We start from the raw sequence: 15,409 nt of genomic DNA on the forward strand, positions 1-15,409 counted from the left end.
GTACTTGTCTGGCATAAAGGTTACACTTTTCATCTAAAAGGATCGGCAAAAATATCTACAGTTCAATTGCCTAATAACTGTCGCTATAATACTCATCAAATCTCAGATCTGGAAATAAAGATGTATAATAAACACGATACTATCGTCTTTGCAAAAAAACATTAAATACGCATTTCAATAAGCATAACCACGCATATAATACGGCATAAAACACGCATATCATACGCCTCCACCGCATATCATAAGCATAAACAACACGCATATATAAGCATCACGCATATACAACGCATTACCATACGCATACCTAACGCATATCATACGACATCTTTCAACAAAAAATAAGTTGCAATTTTTACCTTTTAAGAACTTTTTCAACATTCTAGCACAAAATTTCTCTTCTCAGAAGTAAAACACATAATACCTTGTAATTTTCTATTTCATACTGCATAAACATAAGTTACAGGTTTATTTTTGAATGTTTTTTTACTAGTATTGGTTCATTTGATTTGTATAATGGAATAAAGTTGCATTTCTGCTGGGACTGGCTCATTTGTTGGGATTGGATCTTTTGGTGGGATGGCTATTTGGTGGGGTTGGATCTTTTGGTGTGGATTGACTCATTTGGTTCATTGGGCTGTGGGGTGGGATATCTGATCTCTGTCTCTTATTGAAAGATGAAGAGTAGCTAACAGATTTTCTGAGGAACTACTTTTGCTCTGATCAATGTAATTATTGAGCTTGACTCAATAACTCCAACTCTCTCAGTAAGATCTTCAAACTTTGTGCTCAGCCTGTCTTCAAATTCTCGAAAAATTTTGTGCATGTTTCTTGGCGGATTTTATTATTGTTCTTGATAGAGACTGAAGTACTTCAGCAGAAAAACTTAATGTGGTTGCTAGGAGATTGTGGGGATCTTGCTGAGGAGGTGGGGTATGATGGGGAGATTGGGGGGGGTTGTTTTGATGGGTGGATATGTCATGAGGGGAATCAGGGGATGTAGGGTAGTCTGGTGGATATTTCTCAACATTAACCATATCCATTTCTTCCTGGTTTACTGCCTGTAGGACATTACAAATCTGACTTTTCCTTATATTAGCAAATAAGTTAGTGATCACCTCTGTAGTATATACAATATCATCGGCCCATCGAAGAAAACGGGGCCTTTTGTCAGAATACATAGGAGCATGAATAGTAGTATGCTCCAGGAACCAAATCTGCATAAGATGAAAGAAAATTTTAGCACTCACATTGAGCCAATAAAATTTTGAATGAATTTAGCAGTTAGCACTTAGCACTCACAATTAGCAGAGGTACAAAACCGTTGATGTAACCTGCTGGCTTCTTATTTGAAATCTTGGAGGCTGCCTTATTAAACTCTCCAACTAAAAACTCCCTAATTGAACTAGCCCAGTTTATTGACAAAAAAACATCTGGATTATTTGTTATTCTTTGAATCAACCGAGGGGTTTTGAAGTTGTTAAGTTGAAAAAGTAAATTTGAACATAAATACATGATAAACGTTCTTAACATAGTCTCCGGGGGGGTTTGCTTGTTCAACTCCATCATGTCATTCCTTATTTCCGTTGATGTAACTGAAGTATGTGCTAAGGAATGCCAGGATATTTCTTCTCCTTTATTTGGCAGACCAGTAAGAATGGTCACTTCATCAGCAGTGAAAGGAATGAGTTGATCTTTTATAACAAAGCATTGTTTTGAAATGTCCCACCTTGAGATCAGCTCATAAATAAGATGGACATTTTGCTCAAACCCAGGAAATTCCAAAAACTGTATCATCTTTAAATGTTTCAATGTGTCCTTGACTTCAGGAGTAATTTGCTGAGCAAAGTTATCACAGATTGTTCGAAACGAATAAACATAGCATCTATAGGTAATTGGACGAACATATATCTGAAAATTATAAAAAATGATAAATTTAAAATAAGTAAATGAGATACGCACAAAAAACGCACAACATATGCAGAATATAAGCAACGGTCACGAACAGTGTACGCATAACATACGCATATATTACGCACATCACACACACAGTGCAGGAAACATACAGCAAATTATACGCACGCATAAAGTACGCACAATATAAGCACGGAGTAAGCAACGTATACGCATATATTACGCACAAAAGACGCATTGAGTACGCACAGCCTACGCATATTTACTCGATGTTTAAAATTTGATTAGGTTTTATGTTTCAAATTTCAACATAAATTTATCATAAACCCTGAATACAGAGAAAACACGATGGCATCACAGTATCAAACATTTAAAAAGTTTCGAGAAGCCATGCATACGCATAGAATAAGCATAAAATCAGAAGATCTTCAGAGCCTTGAACGCCAACGCATAGCATAACCATAAAATACGAATTACGAAACAGAAAACATAGCATTAAGTTACCTTTTTCTTTGGGGGTGACGACATCTTAGAAGAAACTGAGTGAAGAATGCTTGAAATTCCTCCGGAGTGAATGCTTGAAAGTTCGAAAGTTTACTGTAACTTGAAAATTGAAATGTCGACTGAACCATTCGACCTTTACAAGTTGTTAAATGTTGATGTCACGTCGACATTTCACTAGGCGCGCCACGTCGGCAACTGGGGGTCCGAACTGAAAAAAAAAAATAGGTTAATTTTTAAAAAGGCGACGCCTTAAATATATGAGGCGAGGCGATGGCGCGCCTCAGTAAACTTGAGGCGTAAGCCTCATAAACTAAACTTATTGCGTAGGCTTTGAGGCTTAAATGGACGAAATTGCGCAAAGGCGCGCCTCAAGGCGCGCCTTTTATTGCGCAATTTTAAACGTTGATTTCAATTTGGCTGATGATCCTACTTGGTGATTTTTTGGCTCCCTTATCGAGGCATCCGTATTTGTTCCTTCAAATTCTTCTTATTTAGAGGTTGTTTGGTTGGAAGTAAAGTAGGTGTAACGTATTCTAAATGCAAGGGTTTTGAAAAATATTGGTGTTTGATTGGACGAAAAATGAATGCAAAGTAAAATAAATGTAATGTAAATCATTTTATTTCATTTTTAAGGTAAACTAAACTCATCTAGTTTTGAGCGAAGAGCCGTTTACACCGCAGGCAAGCTCGCTTGACTGCTGCCGCCATCCATCGCCGACACCTACCACCCACCACCGACCTCCACCACCCGCCAGCCACCACCGCAATCAGCCGCCATTGGCCAACAACGTAGCACGTCGCTACCACCTATGATGCACTGACACAGCACTTAGAGAGGCTATGCAGTGTCGGACACGGACACACGTCGGACACGGCATGGACACGTGTCCGACACAGCATTGGAGTGTCGCAATTAAAAAAAATTAAAATTAAAATCGGACACACGTGTCCGGTTATTAAATGAGGTATCGCTAGGTACATGCTCGGTATTGCTCAGTATATGCTCGGTACCGCTCAGTACATGCTCGGTATTGCTCAGTACATGTTCGTACTGCTCAATATATGCTCAGTACGCATGGTACATGATCGGTACTGCTAGGTACATGCTCAGTACCGCTTCAATACTGCTAGGGTACATGCTCGATACCTAGGTATATGTGCTCGGTACCTGCTAGGTACATGTCACGGTACACTCTGTATTTTCCCATACAAACAATTACGAACTTTAAAAATATAGAGAACTTCAAAATTACTCTTACAATAAAATTTTGTTCCGAGAGGCGCTGCCCCGGAACTCCCGCAGGGGCACTGCCCCTTGACCCGCGACCTGACGAGCAGGGTCGACCCTGCCAGGGGGCAGTGCCCCCTTGGACCCCCGGCAGACCGGTATATTGTTGTATTCATGTTGTCTTATTATTGGGATATTTTGATTTCACTTCATATCAATTTAATTTGATGCATTCATATGTGTGATTGGTTTGTTAGCAAAATAAGCTTTACTGTTGGCGATGGTGGATTAGGTGAAGGTTCAAAAGAGCCATCTGTCCATGCTGTGTCTGCGTCCTCTCTTTTTAAAAATTATTATATATTATATTAAAAAAATATTATGCCGTGTCCACACCGCACCCGTGTCCTATATTTTTAAAAATTGTCGTGTCCGTGTTGTGTCGTGTCCGTGTCGCCGTGTCCGTGTCGGTGCATCATAGGCTGCCACCCGCCAAACACCACTAGCGCCGTCGCCGACCACCACGATCTTTGGACTTATACTACATTTATTTTACTTCAAACCAAACAATTACATGCATTTATTTTACATTCATCCAAACAACTCCAAAATATTCTTTTACATTGCATTCCTTTTTTAGCCAACCAAACAACCCTTAGCAGAAGAGAAACATATAGCATTTGCGTGCATCTGGATAATATGCTACTGGGAAGGTCACTTTTGGAAGCTATATGAAGACAAGAGCATCACAATAAGCACCCTTGGTTGTCAGTTAATTAAAAGGAGGCCATGTTTAACAAACTACCAAGCATTCTTGCAAACATTGATGTAGATCCATCTTACACTAGGCTATTGATTACGTGATATAATATCCATCCTAATTAGAAATTTCTGGAATGGCATGTGGAGAGGCAGGTTGAAAAAAATAATTTTTATCTTCTATAATGGGTGAAGGGAGCTGAAAAAACAATTGAAAGTAAATAACAAAAGAAGACAAATAACGGCGACTACATTAATGTAACTTTTGGGCAAGAAAAGTCAACATTTGAACACAAGTCTATAATAAAATTCAGATGTTAGAATGATAATTGCAATTAAGTGCCATAATAATTTATGTAAATTTGAGTTTTTCACAATGCTACGAACCTGTCTGATTCTTTCTCAATCCAAGTCTCCATCCACGGAGAAACTTGATCAGGGGAATATGCAAGGTCATGTGGAAGATTATCAAGGACCTTCATCATTAAGCAATAATAAAGAAAAAAATGGTTAATGGTAGGACAAAATGTGCAAGTTTTAGATATCAACATGAAAATTTGCTGCCCCTATATACAAACACGCTATTATAGTCAATATTATGAATGAGCCATGCTTCAACTTTGACTTCTAGTGGCCACATTTTGGCGTGTTACGCAGGCCTCATCAAACAATGTTAAATAAAAAGAAAATCGTTCTACCAAAATCAATTGCATTATTCGCCTCGCATAATAATTACTAACCATATTTCTGTCCAAGTAAAAATATATATTCCAGGCAATTTTAACCCAAGAGCATAAAACAAATATGGTAGAAACATCCTACTAAAGAAATAATTTGAAATCCATTTGGACCACATCATTTTCCAACCATATAACACTAATAAATAAATAAAAACTGGAAAACTATGAGATGCAACTCTGTAGGTGAGAAGAAACTCAGCGATAAGAATAGTAAGTGAAATGGCATCCACCAAAACCAATGATTTTATAGGTTGGTGTTCGTTGCAAGAATGCTTAATATCATAAACTTAGTTTGTAGAATGTTGTTCGCTCAGAAAAAATGATGCTCGAACCCTCTGCCTTCAAGGTTAGGGTTTCATTTTTCAAGAGGTAGATTAATTTTAATTAACCACATTTCCCTCAATGTTTAGGGCTTATTTAGATCTGGAGTCTCAACTTCCTATGAGTGCAACCTCTCATAATTAATTACCCCTCTCACTCATGGGAGAACACTTTCGATTAAAGATAGATAACCCTGACATAGTTTTAAATTTATGCTTAGTATTCTAAGATTTCTTTGGATTAATGAGAGATATTTGTAGGGGATGAAGGTAGACCTGATCAAGACCTCATGGTTCCATCATCCCAGGAATACTAGCAATCTGAATCTACCAATGTTAACGAACCATAGACCACAACATCTAGGGAATCTAATTAGTAACCCTGGGTTGCCTCCTCTCAGAGATCCCAAGTAAATCAAGGTGACTATATATAGATTTTTTTAATTTCTTATTATTTTTGGGTGTTTAATTAATTCAGTGGGCTCATAGCATGGAAGTTGACCCAAATACGATTTGAGTTTGAGCTTGCAATAATTGGAATGCCATAATTTGACTAATTTGAGGTTTATATCCGTTGGAATACCCGAATTTAATTGGCTTGGAACTTGTTGCTCTATTTAAGAGTTACCCAAACTATGGTCTTACAACCTAGCTCTATATGTAAGACAGTCTAAGGGATTTGTGTTAAAGTATGGCATATATCTATTTGAAAACCAAATTTAATTAAGATGGGGCTTACATCCATTGGAAGGCCAGAATTTGGATGACTTGTTTTGCAGGATCATCTTATACTTTAGTGGGAATAAATTTGATTTTTTTAAGAGAGATTAGATAGTTGTAACTATTTGACTTAGGTTTTAGTTAGCCTGTGCAAGTATTTCTTGCCTTGAATCTAGGACGATTTTTTTTAAATACGGGTTTTATAACCTTACATTTTGTACAAAGCGACCCGTTTGAGAATATCACACTAAAACCCTTAGATTGAGTAGGATCTATCAAGCTTAGATTTGGGTCTATGACCGATAGTTTTGATTGATGTAGTTAACATTTCTCATATTTGCTTTCATTTACTCCATTGTTATGTTTTTTTTTTAATCTTGGGTTTGAATTAGATACTAATCATCCACTTGAGAAAGCTAGAGTGACTATGGATGATAGCTGTGTTGCCATCTGATATAATGTCATCATATACATTATATTTTATAATTTTTATTCGAGATATGTGAATTTTATCAAGCAAAAAGCATAACAACATTTGTTTGATAATGGTGTATATTAAATAGAAATGACACCAAAATAACCTACTATCATAAGTGTCTAATAAGAGTCTCAATAGAAGTTTTAATAAAAAAATTCATCTTCGCATTATGTTGTAGGCTTGGAAAATATCGATGGCTTTCAACCCTTAATGTTAAGGATTTTGAGTGATAATCGCCATACTCAAGAGAAACCAAGAACATATCAGCGACATAACTATGTTGATGTTATAAGCTACATAAAATTCATTTAATTGGTAAGTGGTTTGATATTATTTGTAAATGCAACATGCACTTACGCCTGATATAAATTTGATGTAAACTTTATATTTATATATATATATATATATATATATTAGCAAATCTTTGAAAGAAGTTGATTTCATTGACCTAAGTTATTAATTTCAATGTAACTTTAAATTTGACCGAAATAAGGATATTTTTATGTTCAAAAATATGTTTTAATTTTGCAGTTTGAGGGTCCCTTATTCATCAAAATTTCGACAGTTTCCCAAAGTCACCCCTAAATTGGGGGCGTGTTGGGTAGCTAAAGCCTTTTTGTCTTTCTCAACCCGATCAAACATCAAGGGAACGCAGAGTCTTCATATAGTTATTGTTCTTCCCAACCAGATCAAAGATACATTGGACGTGGAGTCTTCACATAATTTTCAGTCTTCCCAACTAAATCTAAGATCAATGGAACGCGGGATCTTTCATGTTCCTTGTTATTTAAGCATGAGAGAGGAATGTATACCATGTTCGTAGTTTCCGTGCTCGCTTTTTGGAGTTTACTAATTTTTAGAGTGAAAGGGTGGGTAAGAAATTACTTCTCTTTTAGAGGGATGTTGGGCCAGTGAGAGGAGTTCTCAGCCTTGGATAGTCAACGGCTTGGTTCACTGGTGATTGTGGGGCTACCAATATGTTAGGAAACAAGTGCAATTGAGAAAACTTGGGCTGAAATTGGGAATTTTAGCAATCTTTAAGCAAATTTTTTAGATAAATCCCTTGGCAAATCCTAGCGAAACTTGATAATATATGAAAAGTTGAAGAAAACAAACAGGATACGATGAATCTTCAATTCAAGAGGAAGATCCGGCTCTCCAAACCTCTAGTCGGTGGCTTGAGCTTAAAGCACCTAAGAGATAACTCAAAAACAGCAAAACAACCCATAACCTTAACCCTAATCCCCTCCCCCCCACCTAGAGAATACAAATTAAATGCATAATTACTAAACAGCCCTCCTTAATTAATTTCCCTCCAAATTCCTCCCCCTCCTATTTAAAATTGTATTTAATTCAAGAACCACCTTGTCCTCAAGATGGAAGAATGGAAATTGATGCTTCATCCGCACATACAGCTCCCAATTGGCATCGAACTCTGGTAGGTCCTTCCACTTAATCAGCACTTCCTTCCCTCCCGTGTCACACTCCTATCAACTCCAGTGATTCCAAAATCACCTCCAAATCCTCTGTTAGTGTTGTTGGTAACTCTACAGTGGAGGTATGATCCCCTATAGCTCTCCACAACTACGACACGTGCAAAACTGGGTGTATGGCTGTGGTCGGAGGTAGCTTTAGTCGATATGTCACTGCCCCGATCCTCTCTTCTATCACGAAAGGGTCAAAGTAACCTAGTGCCAGCTTCTCATTCCTTCTACTTGCTACTGTCATCTGCCTGTAAGGATGAAACTTCAAATACATCATATCTCCTGCCTCAAACTGAATGTCCTTCCTATACTCATCAGTCTGTCTTTTCATAATATGTTGAGGTCTCAATGAATGTCTTTTCAATTCTTCTAGTAACAGATCCCTCTCTACCAAGTACTACAATGAAAAGACCGATGAGTTACTCTGCCCAAAGTGCACCATGTGAGGCGGATCTCTATCGTGCAACACCTTGAAAGGGGTCATCTAAGATGTCGAATGATGCAAAGTATTATACTAGTACTCTGCCCACGCCAGCCACTTAGCCCACTGCCGAGGTGTCTCTGAAACAAAGCATCGCGTATATGTTTCCAAGCTCCTATTGACCACCTCCGTCTGCCCGTTGGTCTGAGGGTGGTAAGTGATGCTCCTCTTTTGTACAATCTCCTACAGCCTAAACAACTCCCTCCAAAAGTGACTGAGGAACACCTTGTCTCGATCGAATAATATCGATTTTGGTATCATGTGTAATCTGACCACCTCTCTAATGAAAGTTGATGCCACTGTTACTATCGTATAAGGATATGTCGGAGAGGAATGCAATGAACATATTTATTTAGTCTGTCTACCACCACTAAAATAATTATAAACCCCTCTAATCAGGGTAGCCCATCTATGAAATCCATAGAGACCTCTTCCCGCACTCTGCCTGGAAGTGTTTAAAGGTTGTAATAGCCCCCTTGGATCCATAGTCATATACTTATTCCTCTCGAAAACATTGCACCCGGCCACCATCTCCTCTACATCTTTGTGCATTCCCTTCCAATATAGTTCAGCAGTCAATCTCATGTATGTCTTATGTACACCCAAGTGACCCCCAATAGCGCTCCCGTGAAACTCCTGTAGCAAATGCGGAATATGAATTGAGGTTGGTGGCAGTACAAACCTCCCCTGGTATAGCAGTCTCTCCCCATCTACTGAATAGCCCGGATGGCTATACTAATTTTTCAGCATATCCTCTCTGATCTTCCTCAGTTCCTTGTCCTGCGCACTTTCTTCCTTAATAGCCCCCAAATCCAACATCAGCGATATCGAAATGGCCATCTCCTGGAGCTCCCCCACGCATCTGGACAAGGCATATGTCGCCTTGTTTTCCAGCCCTAGCCTGTACTGGGTTTCAAAATCATATCCCAACAACATGGACAGCCACCTCTGATGCTCCTTGATCACCATCATCTGCTCTAGTAAGTACTTCAAGCTCCTCTGGTCGATCTTGATGACGAAATATCGTCCCAGCAAGTACGACAGCTACTTCTGAAAAGCTAATACAATGGCCATCAGCTCCCTCTCATAGACTGACTTCAACCTGGCTCTAGTTGTCAACACTTGGTTGAAGTAGGCTATGGGTCTGTGATTTTGCATGAGCACTGCTCCCAACCCATATCCTGAGGCATTTGTCTCTACCACGAATATCTGGTTGAAATCGAGTAATGCCAGGATCGAAATTGTGGTCATAGCAGTCTTCAATCTCTCAAAGGCCCAAGTAGCTGCCTCTCCCACAAGAAGTTGTCTTTCTTCAGCTGCTCTATCAGAGGCCATGCAATGTTGCTATATCCTCTCACGAACCTCCTATAGTATCATGTTAATCCTAGGAAACCCCTTAACTCCCTCAGATTCCTGGATAGAGGTCACTTCAGCATTGCCTTGATCTTAGCCTTATCAGCGACCACCCCTTTCTATGATATCACGTGCCCCAAGTACTCTACACTCTCCTATGCCAAACAACATTTCCTCATATTGGCCCTCAGGTGATGCTCCTATAACACCTCCAATATTGCCCTAAGATGCTCCAAATGCTCCTCAATAGATTTGCTATACACAAGGATTCCATCAAAGAAAATAAGAACAAATTTCCTGAGGTAAGGTCTAAACACCTTGTTCATGAGAAATTGGAAGGTAGCAGGGGCTTTGGTGGACCAAATTGCATCACCAAGAACTCATAGTGTCTCTCATGTATCCTGAAAGCTGTCTTCGAGACATCTTCCTCTCTCATTCGAAATCGAATCTGATGGTATCGGGACTTCAGATCCATCTTCGTGAATATTGCTACTCCATAAAGCTCATCTAGCAGCTCATCCATCACTGGAATAGAAAACTTGTATGGCATTATCTCTTTACTCAAGGCCAGGTAATCCACACAAAAAAACCAACTCCTGTCCTTTTTAACTAGTAGAATTGAGCTAGAAAAAGGATTCACGCTAGGCCTAATAATCCCCGCTTCTAACATCTCTCGAATTAGCTTTTCAATTTCATTCTTCTAGACCTAAGGTATCGGTAAGTCTTGACACTGATCGGTGATACACCCTTCCTCAGTGTGATGGCATGCTCATGTCTCCTTTGGGTGGAAATCCATGAGGTGGCTAAAAAATCACACGAAACTGTTGTATCACTGGCTGTACTAAAAGAGGGAAGTCCCCTCCTTCCTCCCCTCTGATCCCCTCTAAGCTCTAACCAGAAATCCTCTTCCCTCCTCCTGTATGGCTCTTACCATGGTTTTTAGTGACACCATGGCTTAGGAGAGGCTTGCATCGCACCTGCATCTCCACTAATTACCATCCTCCTCCCTTCCACCATCAACTCCCTTCCACCTTAGTGTCCCCAATTCACCAAGGTCTACGGTCACCTCATCCCCAAGATGACATCAGTGCTCCCTAGCTCCAATGGGAGAACACCTCCCTCACCTAGATTCTATGTATGGTCAAAACCACTCCCCTACACACCCCTCTACCTGTCTCCATCTGCCCTGTTCCCATCATCACCTCATAATTTCCTGCGTCCACCAGTTACACCCTAACAGGTCCACAACTTGGTTGGAGATGAAATTGTGGGTGGTCCCAATGTCTCAGCACCACTACCTCCTTATCTTCTATTTTTTCTCTCACCTTCATAATGTGATTCGGAGTGAACCTCAACACTGAGTTCAAAGAGACCTCAGCCACATCTAAATGTAGTTTTTCTTCCTCCGTTGATGCCTCACTCCCACCTCCCTCCTCAACTTCCTCATCATCACCGACAGTGAGAACCTGAAGGTTTGGTCTTTACACATGCCCTAGCATGTACTTCTCATCACATCTAAAACATAATCCCTTATGCCCGCTTCTCCTGCACCTCCGCCTCTGTGAGTTGCTCAGTCCCCCTAGCGAACTCCACCGCTCTCCTCCCTTGGAACCTCTCTCTGGAAGGATATTGTTTGGGTTTTGGGAGCTAGGGTTGTAGGGGTACTTTGATAGGCTCCTCCCATGGTTTTACTTCTGATGGATTTCTCCCTCTAACATTTTTCCTCCACCCTCTAAGTCAGCTCCATCTCTCTCAGCCCCTAAGGCCTCAGTACCAGAGTTCCGCCCGTATGTTTTTCCTAAGCCCCTTCATGGAATTCCCCTCCAATCCTTCCTCAAAAATTCCCCTCAGTCTCCCTGACAATGGCTCAAATTTCTCCCGGTACTCCATAATTGTCCCCTCCTGCGTTAGGGCAAAGAACTGCTCGTGGTCTCCTTCCAGGATGGCTCGAAAATGTTCCAACAAGCACTCCTTAAATTCCACCTATGAGTAGATCGGATACCTCGCCTCCCTCCATTGAAACCAGGCGAGGGCTTTTCCTTCAAAACATAGACCTGCCGCCATGAGTTTCTCCCCTTCAGTCAACCCATTAATGGCAAAGTAACGTTCCACCCGGTACACCCAACCCTAAGCATCCTCCCGTTCAAAGATCGGCATCTTTAGCTTCCTTGCCCTCATATCCATACCCCATTGATTCCTTCCCCCATTAGTTCCCCCGATATAATGTTGGTGTGATTCCCTTCCTTCCTCTCTTGGTTGGTTTTGACCACATGGCTCCCCCAACCATGTCCTTCTCCCTTCCATCTTTCCCATGTCGGTTACTTCCCAAAAGGGTTGTCTTCCCTCCTCTTTGCTGTCCTCTCATCGAAATAATCTGATCTACCCATCAACGGGGATCCATGTGATGGTCCTCGATGGAAAACACTTTCCAATTCATCGCCGTCCTCTTGGATTTCCTTTCCTCGTGATTCCACCCTTGGAATTGTTGGTGATGCTTTCGATTGCATCTCAAGCAACATTTTCATCATCTCTTCAAAGTCCCTGAAGCGGTTCTCGATGGTCATCTTCCCTCCACCCCAGAATATTTTTCCTCTATGTTGGCCATGAGTTGTTCCATCTCGCCTTTCAATGCATCCATCTTCTTTGCTTTCATTAATTGGATCTAGTTCCAATTGCAAAAACAGCAACGAAAGCTTGTTTTTTCGCCCAAGAAAGTGACTCTAATACCAATTTGTTAGGAAACAAGTGCATGAATTGAGAAAACCTGAGCTACAACTGCGAATTTCATGAATCTTCAAGCAGATTTTTGAAATAAATCCCTCGACAAACTCTAGAGAAACTTGATAAAGATGAAAAGTAGAGTAAAACAAGCAGAATACAATGAATCTTCAATTGGAGAGGAAGATCCAACTCTCCCAATCTATCCGGTGGCTAGATCCCAAAACACCTAAGAGAAAACTCAAAAATAGCAAAATAACCCATAACCCTAATCCTAATTCTCCCTCCTCTTTAGAGAATAAAAATTAAATGCATACTTACTAAACAACTCTTCTTAATTGATTTCACTCCTAATTCCTCCCCCTCCTAATTAAATTACATTTAATTCATGGGCCCAAAAAGGGGACCGACAGCTCCTTGGTTTGCCTGGTGTAAACCAGGTCCCGACACTAGTTTGGGGCCGGCTGGACCAATCCACTTCGAACTGATCTAACACAACAACGAGAGTTGATTGAGGTAGGTGGAGGAAGGGCATGAGAGAGCAATTAGCTAGGGAGGGTGGCAATGACAGGGTTGGAGGCCGGCGGTAGTGGGGTCAGAACTGGTAGGAGCGGTAGGTTGTCGACTAAATCTACTAGAGGCGGTGGTGTCAAGGGCTGAATGATTTTTGAACGACTGGTTGTGCAACGACGAGAGCAGACAGAGCATCGAAATTCGACAACAGCGTACATAATGATGGTCAAAGCAACGAGATCGTCTAGTATCCCATGCAAATAAGGGCTACTGGACCAGCAACCTCAGGCTGGGCATGATTGAATGTTGGGGTCGCGTGTAGGCAAGGTCAGTTGTTGTTGAACGATTGAGTGAATTGCAGCACAAAGAATGAGAAAGTGAGCGAGGGAGTTCGGCTGGCTTGCGTGTGGCCGTTGGCAAGGATCTCAATATAAAGCGAGTGGGATAGCCCTTGGGTGTGGGGAGAATCGTATTGAGAAAGGGAAGATGTGTTCGGATAGTGGTCTTAACGTATGAGTGTTGTGAATGGGAAAGAGATCATGGGTTAGTGGGGATTTATGAGATAGTGGATTAGGTTTAGGCTTTATTTGTTTATTTATTATTATCATTGTTATGATCTGATTAAAAAAACTATATTTAATATGTGCATAGATCCGATCTCATCTCATGTGCATAAACTTTCAATTTTTTTCAATCGAAAACCCTTGCAAATATGAGTGTCCATTTTGACTATTTTAGTTGTCCCAAACATGTCAATGTTGCCCGCTTCGCGAACATATGTGATTTTGTAGATTGACTTTTGTTCAACACATTTTGAACAACTGTCATGCGATGAAGAGTCATTTGCTCCTCATTTTTAGTCGCATTTTGTTAATTCAATGTTAATACCGCTATCGAGGTCAATAAATGCCCCATCCACAAAAGGGAATAAAGCACAATATATTTAAAACTTTAAGTGCATATAGCAAATAGTGGAGCAATGAGTTTGATTTTTTGTGAGATTTATTTGATTAAAGCTTCGTTTGGGACGACTTTTTTACTGCTTCTAAAAACAACTTTTTAATGCAAAAATTCAAAAATTAAAAAAATTTTGCACTAGGAAGCTGCTTTTAGAAGCAGTAAGAAAGCCATCCCAAACAAAACCTAAATCATACCAAAATAAGTAAAAACATAAAGTCCGCAGACTAAAAATTGTAGAGCGATGTTTTTGTTGATTATAAATCTTCCTCGACCTGGAGTAAGATAAATAGTATTTGGACCAACCACCAAAATCAAAGGTTTCATTAGTTCATATATATTATATTATTACAATATTGCCTGAAATGATAAAAATTATTTGAGGAAGCCCCTTCAACCAAATTTAGAGAGGGTCGGTACATATTATATTTAAATGGATCATAATAGCACGACTACAATGAACCCTTAAAGTGAAAACTATATGAAGAATGCCCCTTCCACCTAATTGAAAAAAAAAATGACAAAATATGATATTCTCTAGTAGGCAAAACCCATTATAGAACAGCACCAGGGCCCATTTAGCCCATGTATAGATATTCTAGAAGGTTTATAGGATCTATAAATACCTTTCTATGGCACAAATAAAGTAAACAACCATCAATACTCACAATAAAGACTAGGCATCTAAATAGAAAATGAGAGAGCACTCGAGAGCAAAATATGAGAGTGAATGATAGTAGAGGAGTTTGAGGGACATGAAATTGAGCCCTCACATAAAGAAACCATCTCAAATCATCCAGGCAATTCTAAACTTCAACTCTGTCTTTCTCACCCATATTTCCATTGAGCAGGATGTCTCCAACCTCGTTGAAGTTTTTGCATCTTTAGAAGGGACTTAACTACAAGTTTGTTTAGGTCATGAAACTCCCTATTTGATCAAGCATATGTATTAACACAAAACAATAACCTCAAGTGGGCCTATAGAAGGCTGAATAATAGCAACTTATAAGAAACAGAGCTCAAAGATGCATGATTTTTATATTTTGGATTTTCCAAGTAAAAATTGCATTACCTCTTATTCGATTGTTTGTGAGCTAGAGTACCACTTAGCAAAAACCATTGAAGTATCGCATCACTCCCAATCATTAGGAATGCATCCAGCATGAAACAACATTAAATTTTTAACAATATCAGCCTATAAGGTGTCATATCCTTTGAATTGCAAGTAATTTCTTAGTTCATGTGT

The 15,409-nt window shown here is 39.8% G+C and overlaps 1 protein-coding gene across 2 annotated transcripts in view; it reads right to left on the bottom strand.

Moving 5' to 3' along the window:
- The window catches only part of LOC110113977, a 52,432-nt gene that overhangs the window by 12,665 nt on the left and 24,358 nt on the right, over window positions 1-15,409 (bottom strand). For both annotated transcript variants that reach the window (XM_020846710.2, XM_028692104.1), the window contains exon 9: window positions 4,787-4,875. In XM_020846710.2, the coding sequence (XP_020702369.1) occupies window positions 4,787-4,875 (89 nt within the window). The remainder of the gene's footprint in view (window positions 1-4,786; window positions 4,876-15,409) is intronic.

This window comes from Dendrobium catenatum, unplaced genomic scaffold (genome assembly GCF_001605985.2).
Source record: "Dendrobium catenatum unplaced genomic scaffold, ASM160598v2 original_scaffold_117933, whole genome shotgun sequence".
Lineage (NCBI taxonomy): Eukaryota > Viridiplantae > Streptophyta > Magnoliopsida > Asparagales > Orchidaceae > Dendrobium > Dendrobium catenatum.